Genomic DNA, 18,722 nt, shown 5'->3' with positions numbered 1-18,722 from the left:
TTCCCAGCATTCCCTTCCCAGCACTTTCCTGCGGCATCACTACCTGTTAACAGGTGTTCCTTTTCGTTTAGATTTACCTCAAAACAAAGGCGAAGGATCTAATTCTATTTAGGCCCAAAAGAGCACCTAAGTGAGAGTAACAGAAGGTTACTTCTAGGACTAAAATGAAAATTATTCTTCAAGTGTTAGTCAAAGGGAAACTACTCCAGAAGGAACCAAACATCCAGACGAATTTAACTTCTTTAAGAAATAGCTACAGTTTAGGCAAACTGGACAGTGGATCCAGTAGGTATTTTAGTAGCCACTAAGAAGACACTGAATCGGGTAGATTCTTTAGGGATTGCATATTAGTTATTTAAATACAAATATCCGGCCAGGCACGGTGGCTCACACCTGTAATCCCAGCATTTTGGGAGGTCGAGGTGGGGGGGGGGGAATCACCTGAGGTCAGGAGTTCAAGACCAACCTGGCCAAAATGGCAAAACCTGTCTCTACTAAAAATACAAAAATTAGCCGGGCATGGTGGTAGGCAGTAGTAATCCCAGCTACTCAGGAGGCTAAGGCAAGAGAAGGCTTGAACGCAGGAGGTGGAGGTTGCAGTGAGCCGAGATTACACCACTGAACTCCAGCCTGGGCGATAGAGCAAGACTCCATCCCAAAAAATAAATACATACATACATACATACAAATATCCATGGAAAAGCTGATATATTGAGACCTTCTATCAGCCATTCCCACTATAGTGTAATTTAGCTGTTTCTCTGACAGGAATTTTTATTTAAGAAGAAAGAATTTTGGAGAAATAGACATAGTAGGAGGTAACAGATCAGGCTCTTTCCACCAGAAGAAACACAAATACCTTAAAAAACAGGAAGAGGCTAGAGAGATCAGTGGGGTACTAAGACCAATTTTCCATGTATTGTATTTTACAATTTTTGCTAAAAGTATTTCCTAATTCCTTAAGGCTGCATAAAAATACTCAGCCCAGGAGCTAAGGAAAATTTACTCAGAGGACAATGTATGCTTTTCTTGCTTTCTTACCCTGTTTCACCCAAGTTTCCAGTTTCACCTGCCATTGGGTTATGCTGATTACTCCAGCACAGATGACTTGTTCCTCTTCCAAACCTCATGAAAGGAACTTAGAAAATTTCTCTTTATTGTACCTTTTAAATAACACTTCCCCAATAGGGTAATGACACTTCTGGGCTATCTTATGTTCTTTAAATTATGTATTTAATTTCCTAGCAATCAATAAGAGCCTTGAAGGTTTTGTAAGTCTCACAACTCCTACCTAGTTTATATTTTTACATTTAGTTATTTATTTATTTATTTTTGAGTCAGAGTCTTGCTCTGTTGTCCAGGCTAGAGTGAAGTGATGCGATCTCAGCTCACCACAATCTCCACCTCCCGGGTTCAAGCAATTCTGCCTCAGCCTCCCAAGTAGCTGGGACTACATGCATGCACCACCACGCCCGGCTAATTTTTGTATTTTTAGTACAGACGGGGTTTCACTATGTTGGCCAGGCTGGTCTCGAACTCCTGACCTCGTGATCCACCCGCCTCAGCATCCCAAAGTGCTGGGATTATAGGCGTGAGCCATCATCGTGCCCGGCCTAGTTCATATTTTTAAAGTTTGTATAGATTTATAGATGCTTTTAAAAATGTGATTATGTGTCTTGCCTTGGCAACCTGGGCAGGCATTCCAGACGCCCAAAGGGATTATTAGTTCATGTTCGCACGTCTGCCCAGCAACAAAACTGAGCAGCCTCCACCAAGCACGTAAAATCCCCATTCCTCCTCCTATTCATTTATTTAGCACTTAATAGTGCCAGGCAGGAAGGTAAAAATACATTTAAAAAGGAATGGAGATAGCCGTCTTGCCCTGGAGGTGCAGGAAGCTGCACTTCAGTGTGCTAGGTAGAGGGTACATAGGCCGTTTCTGTTTTTCTTCCAGCTCAGGGATTTATAATGAGAGGAAGTGCTACAAAAAGCTGTGTGCGAAAATGACGGACGCTATGAACAAAAAAAAAAACCTAAAATCAATCCGGTCCTAAGCAAACACGCTTCACCTACACTCATAACTATTGCAGATCTCCGAGGCCTGGGATCCCCAAGAATATATTGAGTTTGACAAACTTTTCAACTTCAACTTTAAATTAAAAAGACAGTAAAAAAACCAAATCCATAGTACACAGCAATCGGCTAAAGTTCCTGGGGCCCTGCAACCCAGAGTTGAATAATTTTGTATTAAATTCCCAATATCAAGCTAAATCTATTTTAACCACAGGAAAAGCAGCAACTTGTTTGGCTATTTTAAAAATCTGCACAGCACTTAAGAAGAAGCACCTTAGCGCAGGGAACAGCTCAGCACCCCTTGACACAACTCTCCCGCGGGCCCAGGGACGCCTCGTCTCGCGAGAGTTGAAGAAGGACTGCGCGCACCCGGGAGAGAGCGGGCGCGGCCGGTAGTCGGGCGGGGCACTGGGGATTAATTGTTCAGCGATCGCTGGCTGCCGGGACTTTTCTCGCGCTGGTCTCTTCGGCGCTCAGGGATGGCGCGGAAGTCGAACTTGCCTGTGTTTCTCGTGCTGTTTCTGCTCTGCCAGGCCCTAGTGCGCTGCTCCAGCCCTCTGCCCCTGGTCCTCAACACTTGGCCTTTTAAGAATGCAACCGAAGCAGGTGCGGGTTGGCGGCCTGGGCGGGTGGCCGCGCCGCGACAGCTTGCGGGTGGGGAGGACTAGCCCGCCCCGCTGCAGTCACCGGGCAGGGAGGGCGGACGAGCGCCGGGCTGAGCCGGGTCTCGAGGTCCCGCCCTCTAGGTCTTCCTGAGTCTCCAGCGTCGCTCAGTCTCTTGCAAGTAGCCTTTACTGCATCCTCCCCACCTACCACTGTTGCATTTTAGGTCCTCCCTTCGTGCAGCCCCCAGCGCAATATATTTTCCACCCTGCTGCTGACCATAGTTATGGCCTTTGTGCTTTAATCAAGTAGCACTTACGCTTTTCTGCCTGACAGTCTTTTCACGGGCTGTGTACGTCTCCACCCCTCGTTTCTAATCCTTCACTTCTTCGCAATTTTGTAGACGACTAATAGTTTCCCAGCCATGGCCTACTCTTTTCCCATTTACTTTTTTTGCCACGTGTTGTCATGCTTTAGCTGCCACCTAGAATTAAAGGTTCCAACCTTTGCTGTACATTAACACTATCTGGGGAGCTTCTCAAAAATCATCCTGCCGGGGCCCACCTCCTGTGATTGTGATCTAACTGCTGGAATCAGGGAAACTGTTTTTTCTTTAAAAAGCTCCCTAGGTGATTTCGATTTGCAGACAGGGTTGAGAACCACTAAGCTAAGGTATCACCTCTTCCAGGAAGCGTTCCCTGACTTAACTGCCCTCGTGTCCAGAATGAGTTAGGTTCCTGCCTTCTGCACCTTGTTAATAGCCTTTACGTACCATTATCTTGGCATTTTCGCATTGTACTATGCTTGTTTCTTTCATTTGCTTAATGACCAGAAGAGTCATTTTCAGACCCCTCCTCCTCCATCTGAGGTTGCTGACGTATTAACTTTCAAGGGCAGAATTGGCTCCAGAATTTGGTGGAGCTAAATTTCTGTGTTACAGGCTGTGCATACGATTCAGAGAAAATGAAGAAACAGGCTGTGAGAAAGATATTCCCAGTGATAATGAGACGAAAAGAAATTGCATCAGCCTGGGCGGGGGGACAGTTCTGTGTTTAAGTTGCCTGTATTGAAAGAATGAACTTGCGTAAATACACTTTCGAGCCTGTAGGTGCTGTAGTGATGCTTAAAGTATGTACCAACGAGAGCACCTACTCTTCAAGGAATTCTGTTGTTACCAGAAAAGAAATTGTCCATCAAAGACCTTTCCCCTACACCCCCAAATGTATGGGATCCTGGCTCTGCTGCTTACCAGCTGTGTGACCTTAAACTAACTGCCTGACCTGTGGCTCTGTTTCCTTTTCTTTAAAATGAGGGTCGTGATTGTACAGTACCTATCACAGAAGCTGTTATGAAGACTCAATGAACTAATCCATATAAAGTCCACGTTGTAATTGTTTGCTGTTCAGTATTAGTAAGACTTCCTGGGATAGGTGTTACCTCAATACACGTATTAATTATGCATATTTTAATCTAATGATGCAGAAGAAATGTGTGAAGAAGGCTGCGGTTTAGTGGATTTTTTATTTAACTGCCTTTTAGTAGTTTCGATTGTACCTTTTAAAATAAAGGAGGGGATACTGATTTCGTTTCTCACACACAGAAGAGGTAGATATTAGTAAGTGAAAAAAAAAAAACCTTCACCTTGCACCAATAGCCAGTTTTTGAGTTCTTCTGATAACTAGTTAAATAATTTTGACTCTTCACTCTGACTCCTTTGTAGCACTTGATAAACTAATGTGTTAAAAAGTCAGCTTAACTCAGTAAATGTGAAAAAGTTGTTAAATTGGAGTTGGTTTATTGCACTTGGCATTGAAAAATATACATATATATAAACAAGCATTATTGGGATTTGATTAACAGCGTGGAGGGCATTAGCATCTGGAGGCTCTGCCCTGGATGCAGTGGAGAGCGGCTGTGCCATGTGTGAGAGAGAGCAGTGTGACGGCTCTGTAGGCTTTGGAGGAAGTCCTGATGAACTTGGAGAAACCACACTAGATGCCATGATCATGGATGGGTAAGAACACCGTTCAGGTCCTACTTACTATGTTGAGTTGCATTTAGAGTTGTGGTCTTCTGAGAGCAAGATGAAAGAATGCATGAGTTTTGTCACAGATCAAAACCCCTAGCTTATTATATTTGACCTTTCTAAACACAGTTTCCTTCTCAACTAAAAAAAAAAAAAAATCAGAGTAATAGAAATATCACATGGAGAGATAGGTAGTCTCCTTAGAACCGAGAGAATGCCAAGCTAAAAAACTACGTCTCTGACCTTATAAACAATCGTTTATCTGCTGTCCACAAATGCTGTGGTTTGCCTGACCTGAAGCCTTCAGTCCCCTTTCAAAAGCCACTTTTAAAATTAGCTTGGAGAAACTGAGAATTTTAGTGCTGTTGTGGTATATGGCAAGCTGATTTTCTATTTTTTTCCTTAATTTTGTCTGATTGTGGGAATCTATATGAACTTCATGGATGTGCTGTCACTTCTGTGTTAAGATGGTGGAGTTTAACTGCAAAACACTATTGATTGGAGAAAAGCAATGTTTTTAATCTATGAACCTCTGAAAACTCCTTAATTCTTAACTGCATTCTATTTTCTTGCAGCACTACTATGGATGTAGGAGCAGTAGGAGATCTTAGAAGAATTAAAAATGCTATTGGTGTGGCACGGAAAGTACTGGAACATACAACACACACACTTTTAGTAGGAGAGTCAGGTATTTTTTTAACTACACTGAAATTTTTTCTAGTCTTTTGACTATAGTTTTCACTGAAAAATAGTACAAAATCATGGATAAAAGCAGACCTAAGTTCAAATTCCAGCTGTTTTACTTAACATCTATTTAACTGGATAAGTAACTTCTAAATCTCTTTACTTCTTCATCTCTAAGAGGAAGGGAATGGAAGTTTTGCTGTGGTGGGGTCTATTATTTGAACACCTTCCAAGTTATAGACCAAAAACCATACAGTGACCTATAGTCAAAATTTATTGTTAATGATCTATTATCTAACAACTCCAGTAGGCTTCCCTCAGTTTTGTAGCATCTACAGAATTAGAAACTACCCGACAAGTAAAAGGATCTACCCATTCATTGGAATTCAGTTCCTTTGGTGTCTCAAAGATTTTTTTTATACGCGGGCATTGCAATCTAGTTTCAGTGCAATTCTAAGACTCAGTATTGGTGAGAAGTGTGCCTTTTCTTTTGTGAAGTGGAAGGAGGAAAATTGTGGAGGAGGCGAGATGGGAAGAGAACTCTTTTTTTTTTTTTTGAGACGGAGTTTCGCTCTTGTCACCCAGGCTGGAGTGCAATGGCGCGATCTCGGCTCCCTGCAACCTCCGCCTCCTGGGTTCAAGTGATTCTCCTACCTCAGCCTCCCAAGTAGCTGAGATTACAGGCACGCACCACCACGCCCAGCTAATTTTTGTATTTTTAGTAGAGACGGGGTTTCACCATGTTGGCCAGGATGGTCTCTATCTCTTGACTTCGTGATCCACCCACCTCAGCCTCCCAAAGTGCTGGGATTACAGGTGTGAGCCACCGCACCCAGCCAGGACAAGAACTCTTATAATGCGTACCCCAATGGTTTTAAGTGGATCCGTTTTAGGAAGGGCATAAGGAAATCAAAGGTCTAAAAATTGAGTCTCTTAAAACCGTTCATGTGTGAATATTCCTTTGAAGAGTCCTTTAAGAACGGTCTCTTAAAACCGTTCATGGGTCAGAGGCATGCTGACCCAGAATGCCTCTAGTACATATATTTTTGTTGAAAAGACAATACTTGAATAATTTACACTTTCCTTTTTTCCAATCTCCAGCCACCAAATTTGCTGAGAGTATGGGGTTTATCAATGAAGACTTATCTACCAGTGTTTCTGAAGCTCTTCATTCAGATTGGCTTGCTCAGAATTGCCAGCCAAATTATTGGAGGGTATGCACACATTTAATTTAAAAAAATAAGTTAATTGAAAATATTCAATGACATCCTTTCTGCTCACTGTTGCCTGCCCGTTGTCTAGGGTGCTGGTTAGCATCCTGGCTGTACATTAGAACCAGTGGTTTTAGTTGACTCTCCAGATATGGATGTTCCTGAAACACCTCTGGCTGCATCAGATGCATATCCAGCATGGAGAGCTACTGGTCTCTTGCAATAGTTTTCAAACTGAAGTTTCTGCCACGTGGAGGTGGCTGCTCTGCTTGTATTTCTTTGTAACTAAGTCTAAAAAATCAGTTTGGAAACTATGAGTCTAAAATATTTCTTAGATTTTATGTGCAGTATATCCAGTATCTTGTTCTTGACTTGAGGACATACAATATTACATGTCTAGTATGTTACCAGTGGCATAATTTTTCTTTAATAGGACTTTTGGCATAAATCAGTTTGCCTTTGCTATACAGGGTCCTTCTGTGGGATATCTTAGTCTCTCATCTATTTCTTCCCTAAGTCTTAATTACTTTTGAGTAGCCATCAAGTCAGAAATCCCTTGGGTTAAGCACTTGAAAGAGGCGAATCATAAAACGAAGTTAGGGGAGGCACCTAGTGTACTGATGTGTAAGACATGAGGAATAAGAATAGGTTTCTTGCTTTAATACCAGTCTACATACACAACCTAAATTTATGAGTTTGCATTATATTCTTGAGCCCTTAAGATTTATAAAGGAATCTTAAAGCACAACTTAGAATATATTCATATAAACCTAGCTTTGAAAAAACAATAAAAGCTTTTAAAACATATTTTACTTTAAGTCTCAGAATTCTTTGGCCAAGGAACAAATTTCTGAAATTTAAAGGTCCAGTGTGTATCTAATTTCTTTAAGGATTAATATCTAATTTTTAAAAACTTTATATCTACTATTGTGTTGAGAATTTTAGGTATATACAAAGAGAGAAATTAGGGACCTGTGTCATGCAATATAGATACCTCACCTATATTATTTAATTCTTAGACTAGAATGGATATTCAGTAAAATTATGTATTTGTTTTTATATAAGACTTAGTGATTTCTTAGCTTTTAATTCTTATCTTTAAGTTACCAGATGTCTTTTTTTGGTTTCTTGCTAGTGTTTAGTGACTGTACATAATTTCTTGGCAATTTCTAAAAATACCCTTTGTAAGAAATAAAACTTGAATCTTGTTTACAGAATGTTATACCAGATCCCTCAAAATACTGTGGACCCTACAAACCACCTGGTATCTTAAAGCAGGATATTCCTATCCATAAAGAAACAGAAGATGATCGTGCTCATGACACTATTGGTAACTTGCCTTTTGTGCAGTTTTTATGGATAAAGTTTAGTTAATTATCTTCCTGTAGCTCTTCCCTATTCTTCTACCAGAAGTTGATTTTGATTGTTTTAACTGCCAATTAAGTGTGCCTCTCTATAAATAGATCCATCTTGTCTTAGGATCTGTATAAAATTTGGTGAATTATTTATACAAGACACCTAAAACCCAATGACTATTCACTTGCGGATTTTTAAATCTTTATTTGATATTTGATTTTTTGGCAGTTTTATGTTGCTGTATTTTAGTGACCTTAAATAATTGTTTCCAAGTTACAATGTTGAAAATTTACATTAGTCTTTGTCTTAGTTTGTTTTTCACTGTTATAACATGACTACCACAGACTGGGTAATTTATAAACAAAAGTTTATTTGCCTCACAGTTCTGGAGCCTGAGAAGTTCAAGAACAGGGTGCTGGCATCTGGCAAGGGCCATCCCAAGGTGGAAGTCAAGAGAATGAGACAGGAAATCGGGTAGAACTCATCCTTTATATCAGGAACCCACTCCCTGCGATAATGGCATTAAGCCCTTTTAGCCTAATCGCCTCTTAAAGGCCCCACCTGTTAATAATAATTAATAATGTTAATTGCCTGTTACAGTGGCAATTAACAAAATACCCAGACTGGATGGCTTATAAACAACAGAAATTTATTTCTCACAGTTATGGAGGCTGGGAAGTTCAAGATCAAGGCGCTGGCAGGTTCAGAGTTTGGGGACGGCTTGTTTCCTGGCTCATGGATGGCGTCTTCTTGCTGTGTCCTCACATGGTGGAAGGGGCGAGGAAGCTCTCTGGGGCCTCATTTATAAGGGCATGAATTCCATTCATGGGGGCTCTGTCCTCATGACCTAATGAGCTCCCAAAGGCCTCACCTCTTGATACCATCACCTTGTGGACTAGGATGTTGTCGTGAATTTGGGGGAACACAAACATTCAGAGCACAGAAGTTATTACCAGTTGCTCAATTATTTGGTTATATTTGAGGTAAACTTTATACACCTACAGTGATTTTTTTTTTTTTTTTAACTTCTAGGCATGGTTGTAATCCATAAGACAGGAGGTATTGCTGCTGGTACATCTACAAATGGTATAAAGTTCAAAATACATGGGTTAGTGTTTCCAAAAGAACAGAGCTCTCAAATATACATTGAATGCAGAGCAATATATGCTAGGTGCTATGGGGGTTGCAAAGCACAGCCCTAGTCTCACAGCTGCGATGAATGAGTGTGAAAGAAAATGCAGTACTCTCTGCTGAGTGCCGTAGGAGAGGGAGTCACAGCCAGTGCTGTAGGGTTTAGGGATGGCAGAGGTGATCTCTTTAAGCTGGGGTAGTTAGGAACACCAGTAAAGTGATGCTTGGAGCTCAGCCCTGAGTCATGGTAGTTGAGGTTCAGTGCTCCTACTGGCTAGGAAAGTTGTGTGCATATATGTGTGTGTGTGTTCAGGGCTCCCACTGGGGTGTGTGTATGTGTGCATGTGTTCAGAACTCCCACTGGCTTGGAAAGAAAGTGTGTGTGTGTGTATGTGTGCGTGCACGCTCAGGGTTCCCACTGGTTTGGGGGTGTGTGTGTGTATTCAGGGCTCCCACTGGCTAGGGAAGAAGGGGTGTGGGGGTGTATGTGTTTTTTGGGGTAGGGGAAGTGGTATTGGAAGATAAGACTACAAGGGAAGACTGGAGCCAGATTTAAGGAGTCTTAAGTCAGTTTAAGGCATTCTGGATTTAATTTTGAAATAGAAAAGCATTAAGCATTTCTTATAGAAAAAAATCTGGTAAAAGTTTGGCACATTACATAGGAAGCGGAAATAGATTATAGATAAGGGAAACCAATTTTGAACATGTTGCAGTCATCTGGAAATTAGATGATAAAGGATGGTAATAATAGAATAGTCACTGTAAATCTATGCCATCCTGGTATATACCTGGCTGATAACAAGTTCTTTTAAAAAATTAATTTTAATGACAGTGAAAATTATGTGTATTTGTGGTGTACAACATGATATTTTGATATATGTATATGTTGTAGAATGGCTAAATCAAGCTATTTATTATCTCACAGACCTATTTTATTATGGTGAGAACACTTAAAATCTACTTAGCGGTTTTCAGCTGGGTGCGGTGGCGCACGCCTGTAATCCCAGCTTTTTGGGAGGCCAAGGCAGGCAGATCACCTGAGGTCAGGGGTTCGAGACCAGCCTGGCCAACATGGTGAAACCCCGTCTCTACTAAAAAAAATACAAAAAATTAGCCAAGCTTGGTGGTTCGTGTCTATAGTCCCAGCTACTCAGGAGGCTGAGGCAGGGAGAATCGCTTGAACCCAGGAGGCGGAGGTTGCAGTGAGCCAAGATCATGCCATTGCACTCCAGCTGGGTGACAGAGCAAGACTCCATCTCAAAAAAAGAAAAAAAATCTACTTCCCAGTTTTCAAATGTGCGCTCTATTGTTATTAGCCTTAGCATGATCCGCGGTAGGCCTCTGGAACTTACCCTCCTGCCCAACTGGAATTGTGTGTCCTTTGACCCATGTCTCACCAGGTCCCCCTCCACAGCCTCCAGTAACCACCATTTTAGTCTCTGTTTCTGTGAGTTCAGCTGTTTTACACTCCACGTCTGATAACAAATTCTTACATAATTAATATAGGTTTGTGAAAACCTTAGTTGAAAAACTAATGAAAACCTGTTCTGTCTTTGTTCTGATGAAGAATTTACTTAAAACGGTATCAGAGGCTAAGTGGAACTATCCCTTATTTGGAAGAGCTTATGACTTAATGTGTTTTACACTCGATTTCCTGCCCTAAATTGTTAATACCCTCTCAAAGCCGTGTAGGAGACTCACCAATACCTGGAGCTGGAGCCTATGCTGACGATACTGCAGGGGCAGCCGCAGCCACTGGGAATGGTGATATATTGATGCGCTTCCTACCAAGGTATGACTTCTTAGTTTGTGAATTTTAGAGACCTTTGGAGAAGATATTTTTTTCTTTTAAGATAGAAAATAATTTTTGAGGCTGGGTGCAGTGGCTCACGACTGTAATCCCTGCACTTTGGGAGACTGAGGCAGGTAGATCACCTGAGGTCAGGAGTTTCAGACCAGCCTGGCCAGCATGGTCTTGAACTCCTGACCATTTCTACTAAAAATACAAAAAATTGAGCTGGGCATGGTGGCACAAGTCTATAGTCCCAGCTATTCGGGAGGCTGAGGTAGGAGAATCGCTTGAACCTGGGAGACAGAGGTTGCAGTGAACCAAGATCACGCCACTGCACTCCAGCCTGGGCAACAAGAGTGAGACTCTGTCTCAAGAAAAAAAAAAGAAAACATAATTTTTGTGTTGTGTAACCTGAATTTCTGTGCACAAGAGCTTCTTAGAAACTGCATACAAACTTGTTGCCTATCATTTTGATAATGATAATCATTCAAGTTAAGTAATCATAGTCCTGTGAAATAAGGTAGTATTTCTCACCCTGCTTCCCAGATGGGAATACTTATGATCTGTTTAGATAATTGATGTAAAGCTACTGAGTAAAGAAGCTGTGATAATTGATGGTAAAAGTAGGAAGTGCAGTCATCGTGTACAATTAACCACCCTAGCTAGATGTTGTGCACGTGCACACTACTTTCCCCTTTGATTGTAGCTGTTTTTCTCATTGAAAATCTGTATTCTTTTTGACTTCTGGCCATTACATTTGACTGTCAGTACCATTACTGACAGTTATTCAGCCAAAGCCAAAAATAATATTCCATATCTGAAATTCATGGGTGGATTAGTTGAAAAGATAGACACTGTATCAAAGTTGACTTGCTTTGTGGATGCTTTAACAGAAGTAACCGACTCCTGTTCATTTATGTGTATTCTATCACATGTGGCAATTTTGGTTGTTTTAATTTCTAACTTCAAGTAACCCAATTTGGAGTTAGTATTTATTCTGTGACACTAAGGTTTCGCCTCTGTTTCAATCAGCTACCAAGCTGTAGAATACATGAGAAGAGGAGAAGATCCAACCATAGCTTGCCAAAAAGTGATTTCAAGAATCCAGAAGTATTTTCCAGAATTCTTTGGGGCTGTTATATGTGCCAATGTGACTGGAAGTTACGGTAAGTTGTGTTTGGATTTTGTATTTGTGTGAACTTCCAAATATTTATAAAACATACACTTTTTAAATATTGTAGTGTACAATACACTATATTCAATAGAAAGAGTCTCCTTAAGTGGGCATTGAATAAATGTTAATTGATGATCTGTCAAGACCCACAGCATTAAAAATATACCTAAAAGCCTCTTTTGATTGACTGCTGGTAGTTATGACCCAGTCTCTGACTAGTAGTTCTTATCTTTCACATGTGTCTTAAATGAAGTTTAGCTTCAGCTCCAGTACATGTTGACATAGGCTAATCTAGTCAAATGTTTTTACTAATTAAAAATAGACAAGGATAAATTATCTTCCCTATTTCTTTTCTATTCATTATTTAAATGCCTCAGCCATTTAGATCTTCTCGGGGCTCCTAAGAACAAAATGTATTACTAATTAGTAAACCGAAGAGGTTAGCAGAATTATTTTTGCACTGTTTGAGGCTTGTCTTTCACTTCATTTACTTTCCATATGAGCCTATCACAGTTTCAAAGCATTTTAAGATCAGCCACTGCTGATTCTCATTAGTGAATTTTCAGATGGGGAAGATACACAGCTTACTGATCAATATGACTTATTAGGTTGGACTGCTTATTATTGTTCTTTGATCTTTTACTTCCCACAGTTCTATATTTGAAAAACTTGTTTGAGGAATGCTTTATTCTTTTTTAAGCACTAAGACACAAAAGTCAATAAAAATTATGAAGGGGAAAAGCTTTATGTATCAAATAAGGCAGTTTTATTGATTCCCTCTTAAGAAATAAACCTTATTAGAAAGCTCAAAGTTGGATTTAACAGAATGAAAAAAATGATACTTATATAATTGTGGATGAATTTACAGGTGACTAGTTTCTTCTATTTAATGACCGAAGAGGACCCTCCCCCAGGTGTTTGAGCATGAGAAGATGAACTTGATTAGACAAAGCATCTTGACAAATTACTCTTGACTCTTCCTGTGAGAGGAGAATAGGGAGCAATGGTGGGGTATGGGGTTATGAATGAATGATGAGAATGTTCTAGTGGCTAGAGAAATAAATGGCTAGAGAAATAAAATGTGGGAGATGTGCCTGAATAATTTTTTCTAAGAAAAATATGTAAGAACAGTTAAATAATCGTAGCAGTGACAGCGTCTGTATAGATCAACAACAACAACAAAAACCAGCCAGTTTTCTGAAGTTCAAAGAGCTAGTTTACCAGCTACCTCATTCCTTTCATGGACTGTTCACTGCTCAGTTCTGAGGAGGATGACACTAGTGTATTTCCATGTGGCTTAGACATAAGGTATACAGTAGCCAGTGTCTAGTCAAATAAGCAGTATCTGTATTGGTTATAAATATGTGCATCCTGTAGTTAACCAAACGTCTTTCTCATTTTTGGCCCCAGGTGCTGCTTGCAATAAACTTTCAACATTTACTCAGTTTAGTTTCATGGTTTATAATTCCGAAAAAAATCAGCCAACTGAGGAAAAAGTGGACTGCATCTAATCCATCTTTACTGTCAACATCCGTATTTAAAGAAGAAAGAAACAAAGGCTGAAAAGGCTGCTCACTATCATCATCTAGTGTTCTTCATGTGTTCTAAAGTCTTTTTGTAAAATAAACACAAAAATAAATTTATGTTGAATTGGCACTTTCTATATCTGAAATTTTATTATCTATTTTTATTTAACCTTTCTTATATTATCTGAAGATGAATATATATATGGCTGTATTTTGTATATATTAAGTGACACTTGGATTTCTGATCAGTGTTGCAAAAAATTGCTACTTTATTTCCACAGTGATATATTAAACCCAAAAGGAATCATCATACTTGGATGCTTAAAATAGAGTATACAAGTTTTTTAGACCCAAAGAAAAAAACAGCAGTCCCAGCATGATCAGTCCTGATTGAATTTCATTATGTCACAGTGATGCATCTCTTAGCACTGATTATTGGTTTTACTTAATATTCCCTAAAAACTTGAGGAAGGAAGATGATAGAACATGAGATACTCTTTGTTTGGTACATACTAGAAAATACGGCTATCTTCTGATGAGCAATTGTGTTGATTTTCTTTGTTTTTTTCCTCTTATGGAGCTCTCAGTGTGTGAAAGTTCTAAAGCCACAAGAATTGATGATGTTTTAGCTGCTGATATTTAGTATTGATCGTTTCTTTTAAAAATGATTTGGGGAACTTGATCTGTACTGTAATTTTACTAATTCCTTGTGCAGAGGTGGGTATTGCAATTAGAAGTCAAGAAATAGGTTGTTTAGCTTGGTTTGTTTCCCTAACTTCTGATTAACTCTCTGTATGACAACTCTACAGAAGTTGTGCGCGTGCTTTCTCAGCAGCATTTTTCCTTCAAAATCATCTTTTTAATCAACAGTCATTAATAAATGTACATGTACGATATTGTCTTGAAACTTTAGAATTTCTGCTGTTTTTTCTATGCTCATCTTAGGTTCTTTCTAATTTAGGGGAGAAAGCTATCGTTTTAAGAACAGTGTAGGTCACTTGTTCTGGGACCTTGCTATGTATCAGAATTGTCTGGGGAGCCTCTTTAAAAATGCCCTCTGTCCCACTAAGTCAGATTCTCCATAAATGAGGACTTGAAACCTGGAATTAGCAACTACTAATGGCAGCCCTACAGCTTCACACTCTCAGAGAAGGAATCTTACTCCAGGGTTATCTGAGGTATGCTAACCTGCTTAAACCTGGTGCTGGGCCTTGGAAAAAGAAAAAAATCAGATTTAAATTTGCGGTTACATTAAGATGATACTTTTGTATATTTGCTTTCCATTAATAAATAAGGCAGTCATTTACAAAATCACCAGGAAAAGGAGAATGAAGTACTCATGGCCTGTCACTTACAAGCAAATTGGGAGTTTAGCTGACAAAAGCAATCCACATATGTTTCCAAAAGATGTTTTCTTTTTAAGTCACATTCTTCCTCAGAGAAATAATTTCTCTGTATTTCTTAAGTAATGGAATTACTTTGGAAATACATTTGTAAAGTTCCAGTTTTGACTGTAATATTATTTAAATAATACAGATGTGTCTTCTTTTGAAAAGAATTGTGTGTCCCTAGTGATGTTGTATATGGAGGGAACTTCTTTGATGATGTGATACCAGTGTTCACGGGGGTTGTGGGAAATACATGTAGGAAACTAGTGAAAATAACACAGCTGGGAAAGAGAATTGTGAGCCAATCAGAAATACATTGAATTTGGAAGTGGTTCACTAAAATGGGAAAAGCAAGAAAGTAACTTGGGAAGGAAGCCTTAGAAAATGTAATCATGGTTTAACATTTTTTTTTTTTTTTTTTTTTTTTGAGACGGAGTCTCGCTCTGTCGCCCAGGTTGGAGTGCAGCGGTGCGATCTCGGCTCACTGCAAGCTCCGCCTCATGGGTTCACGCCATTCTCCTGCCTCAGCCTCCCGAGTAGCTGGGACTACAGGTGCCCACCACCTCAGCCGGCTAATTTTTGTATTTTTAGTAGAGATGGGGTTTCACCGTGTTGGTCAGGCTGGCCTCAAACTCCTGACCTTGTGATCCACCTGCCTCGGCCTCCCAAAGTGCTGGGATTACGGGCGTGAGCCACTGCAGCTGGCCTTGATTTAACTTTTTATGCCAGACAGTAGTTATGGTTTGCCTCACATCTGTCCTGGTTGTATCATTGTATAGATTGCATGGCTGTTACATAGCATAAGGTAAGGGATCTAGTTGCAGAATATTCTTCCCCATTCTGACAAGTTGCTTTTGTTGTTGTTGTTGTTTTCCTTTGACTTTATAAAAAAATGTTCTATCACTTGCCTACTGCTAAGGTGAAATTAGATTGTCCTAAGCACATATATGAATTAAGCAACTTTTCTAAGTGATTCTGAGAACGAACATATTGTCACTTAGATTTTTATTATCAGCTTTTCTATTCTCTTTCTCTCTAAATGGATAAAAATTTCAGTGACAATATATATCAAGTGACAATATCTATAGATACATGTAGATATATATAAAGAGAAATAGAAAAGTATGTATGTATATATGTGTATGTATGCATACATAATAAGTATGTATATGGAAAGAGGTATAAGTACTTGCCACCTGATTCTATTCTTTCCTGTTTTCTGCTTACACCTTTCATCTCATAACATTACTATTACAGAATAGCCTAGGAGTGTAGTGGGCAGTAGTTTGAGCATTCTTTTAGCTCAATTTAACAGCTCCACTTAGAAAAAGAAAGTGATTTTTGATATTAGCAAATATTAAAATTTCTTGATTAATACTCCAGACGCTTCAGATAAACGTCACTCAAGTGCTTTGTATTTTTAGCGCAATAGGCGAAGAGGAAAATGTTAACCACAGTATGTAGTAAAGATTTTGGTAGTTTTCATGCTCTTTATTTGCTTTGATTAATCCCTGGAACTTAAAAAAATTATTTCACTGATTTAAATGGGCAACAAAGACTAATTGTAGGTTGATTCTTATTTCTGCTAGCCACAGTGTAAACTGGTTGTCATGAATCCTGTTCACCAAACATTTCCAGCTCTTCCTACCTGGCACATGGTAGGATTGTTCTTTTTGGCCTCTTGTGATCTGGTCCAGCCATGTGACGTTCCGGTCATGAGTTTTGAGCATTTTTTTTTCAAACCTAACAACGTGATGGTGGTTGTCCTTGAGTGACCGTAATGAGGAGAACCCCATGACAGTGCAGGATGCACATGTAGTGTGAACAAGAAATAAGCCTTTTTATTTTTATTTTATTTTTTTTAATTTATTTTATTTTATTTTATTTTTTGAGACAGAGTCTCGCTCTGTTGCCCAGAATGGAGTGCAGTGGCGCAATCTCAGCTCACTGCAAGCTCCACCTCCTGGGTTCACACCATTCTCCCGCCTCAGCCTCCTGAGTAGCTGGGACTACAGGCGCCCGCCACCACACCCGGCTAATTTTTTGTATTTTCAGTAGAGACGGGGTTTTACGTGTTAGCCAGGATGGTCTCGATCTCCTGACCTCGCAATCCGCGTGCCTCGGCCTCCCAAAGTGCTGGGATTACAGGTGTAAGCCCCCGCAGCTGGCCGAAATAAGCCTTTTTATTGTGACACGGCATAAACTACCCTATCCTGACTGATACATAAAGTGTGGTTAGGCCAGGTGCAGGGGCTTTTGCCTATAATCCCAGCACTTTGGGAGGCCAAGACAGGAGGATCACTTGAGCCCAGGGGTTCGAGACCAGCCTAGGCAATAACATAATTTTCTAGAGACCTGGTCTCTACAAAAAATACACAAAATTAACTGGATGTGGTGGCTCATGCCTGTAGTTTCAGCCACCGCAGAGGCCGAGGTGGTGAGATTACTTGAGCCTGGGAGGTTGAAGCTGCAGTGAGCTGAGTTCGTGCCACTCCGCTCCAGCCTGGATGACAAAGTGAGACCATCTCAAAAAAAAAGAAAGAAAGAAATAGTTTAAAGAGTTTTTGTGGAGGTTATTAAACTAGTGACAAATGAAACTCTCTAAAGGACAAAAGGAATTTTAAAAAAATAGATGCCTAGAAAGATATCATTAGGAAATTAAAAAGTTAAAGGTGCTACTTTGTAGGAAGGTTGTGGGTGACTTTATCTTAATAATATTTGTATGTTTTTAAAAAAAGAAGCATCCATACCATAAGATTCCAACTGTATGACACCAGACAGGGAAAAACTATGAAGACAGTATAAAGATCAGAGGCTGCCAGCGGTTGTGGGGAGGGAGGAATGAATCAGCAAAGCACAGACTACTTTTAGGGCAGTGAAACTGTTCTCTATAATACTGCAAATGGTGGATGTCATTTGATCATTTCTCCAAACCCATAGAACATGTAACACTGAGTGAACCCTGTCGTGAACTATGGACTCTGGGTAATAATGATGTATCAGTGTCAGGTGTACCAGTTGTAACACGTACAACTCTGCTGGGGAATGTGGGTGGTGTGGAAGAAAGACTGTGTATGTGTGAGGGCAGGGAATATCAGGGAAATCTTTGTACTTTCCTCCCAATTTTGCTGTGAACTTAAAACTTCTCTAAAAAAATAAAGTATATTTAAAAGGAAAAAAAGAAGCATATATTATTTTTATGATGGAGGCGGGAAACTCAAGTATTAAAGTTCTTTCATCTGAGTATGTGCTATTGTATAAGAGTAGCCAGCATTGATTGAACACCTAACAACAGTAAGTACTTTGATGTATTATCATTTAATTCTACCAAAAGCCAATGAGGAAGGTAATAGCATCCTTGGTTTAGATAATTTTATACATAGTAGCTGCAATTCCTTCAGGCGCATTGCATGCTGCTGGCTTTTGTTCAGGACTATCTTTTCAAGAATGTTTCTATAGCAAAAAAACCTTGGAAGATTGACATAACGTTCCCCTCCTGGGCAAGGGGCATGTTTGTTTGCTGTCTAGTACAATAAAAATAATGTCTCCCTTGGAGGCAAAGGTTAGGCGGGTTTGCTTGCAACCCTTGTAAAAGACTGGGGTTTCCTAAGCATGAGGTCCCTCAGCTGTGATGCACACAAACTTACCGTTTGCAGTATCCACCTGAATCTGCCCTTCTGTACCCCCACTGGGACCCTAGTAGGGATCAGAATATGAAAGTCATGTTGCTTACTGTGCTGTGACTAATAATGTCCTTT

The 18,722-nt window shown here is 39.9% G+C and overlaps 1 protein-coding gene across 2 annotated transcripts; it reads left to right on the top strand.

Annotated features, from left to right (window-relative positions):
* The first annotated feature begins 2,309 nt into the window (after positions 1 to 2,309).
* Positions 2,310 to 13,706, top strand: AGA (aspartylglucosaminidase). 2 transcript variants are annotated; one of them, XM_054485510.2, is made up of 10 exons: positions 2,434 to 2,679; positions 4,537 to 4,690; positions 5,278 to 5,390; positions 6,488 to 6,600; positions 7,813 to 7,927; positions 8,337 to 8,427; positions 8,987 to 9,061; positions 10,769 to 10,876; positions 11,909 to 12,042; positions 13,461 to 13,706. In XM_054485510.2, exons 1-10 carry the CDS (start codon positions 2,553 to 2,555, stop codon positions 13,559 to 13,561), a joined length of 1,131 nt encoding a protein of 376 aa, XP_054341485.1. In that variant the 5' UTR covers positions 2,434 to 2,552; the 3' UTR covers positions 13,562 to 13,706. The 2 variants fall into 2 exon arrangements, with proteins under 2 accessions (XP_054341486.1, XP_054341485.1); XM_054485511.2 differs by lacking the exon at positions 8,337 to 8,427 and having other exon boundaries at positions 2,310 to 2,679; positions 8,986 to 9,061.
* Positions 13,707 to 18,722: the final 5,016 nt, after the last annotated feature.

The sequence above is a fragment of the Pongo pygmaeus genome, chromosome 3 (assembly GCF_028885625.2).
Source record: "Pongo pygmaeus isolate AG05252 chromosome 3, NHGRI_mPonPyg2-v2.0_pri, whole genome shotgun sequence".
Classification (NCBI taxonomy): domain Eukaryota; kingdom Metazoa; phylum Chordata; class Mammalia; order Primates; family Hominidae; genus Pongo; species Pongo pygmaeus.
This window is presented reverse-complemented; position numbering and strand designations above follow the sequence as displayed.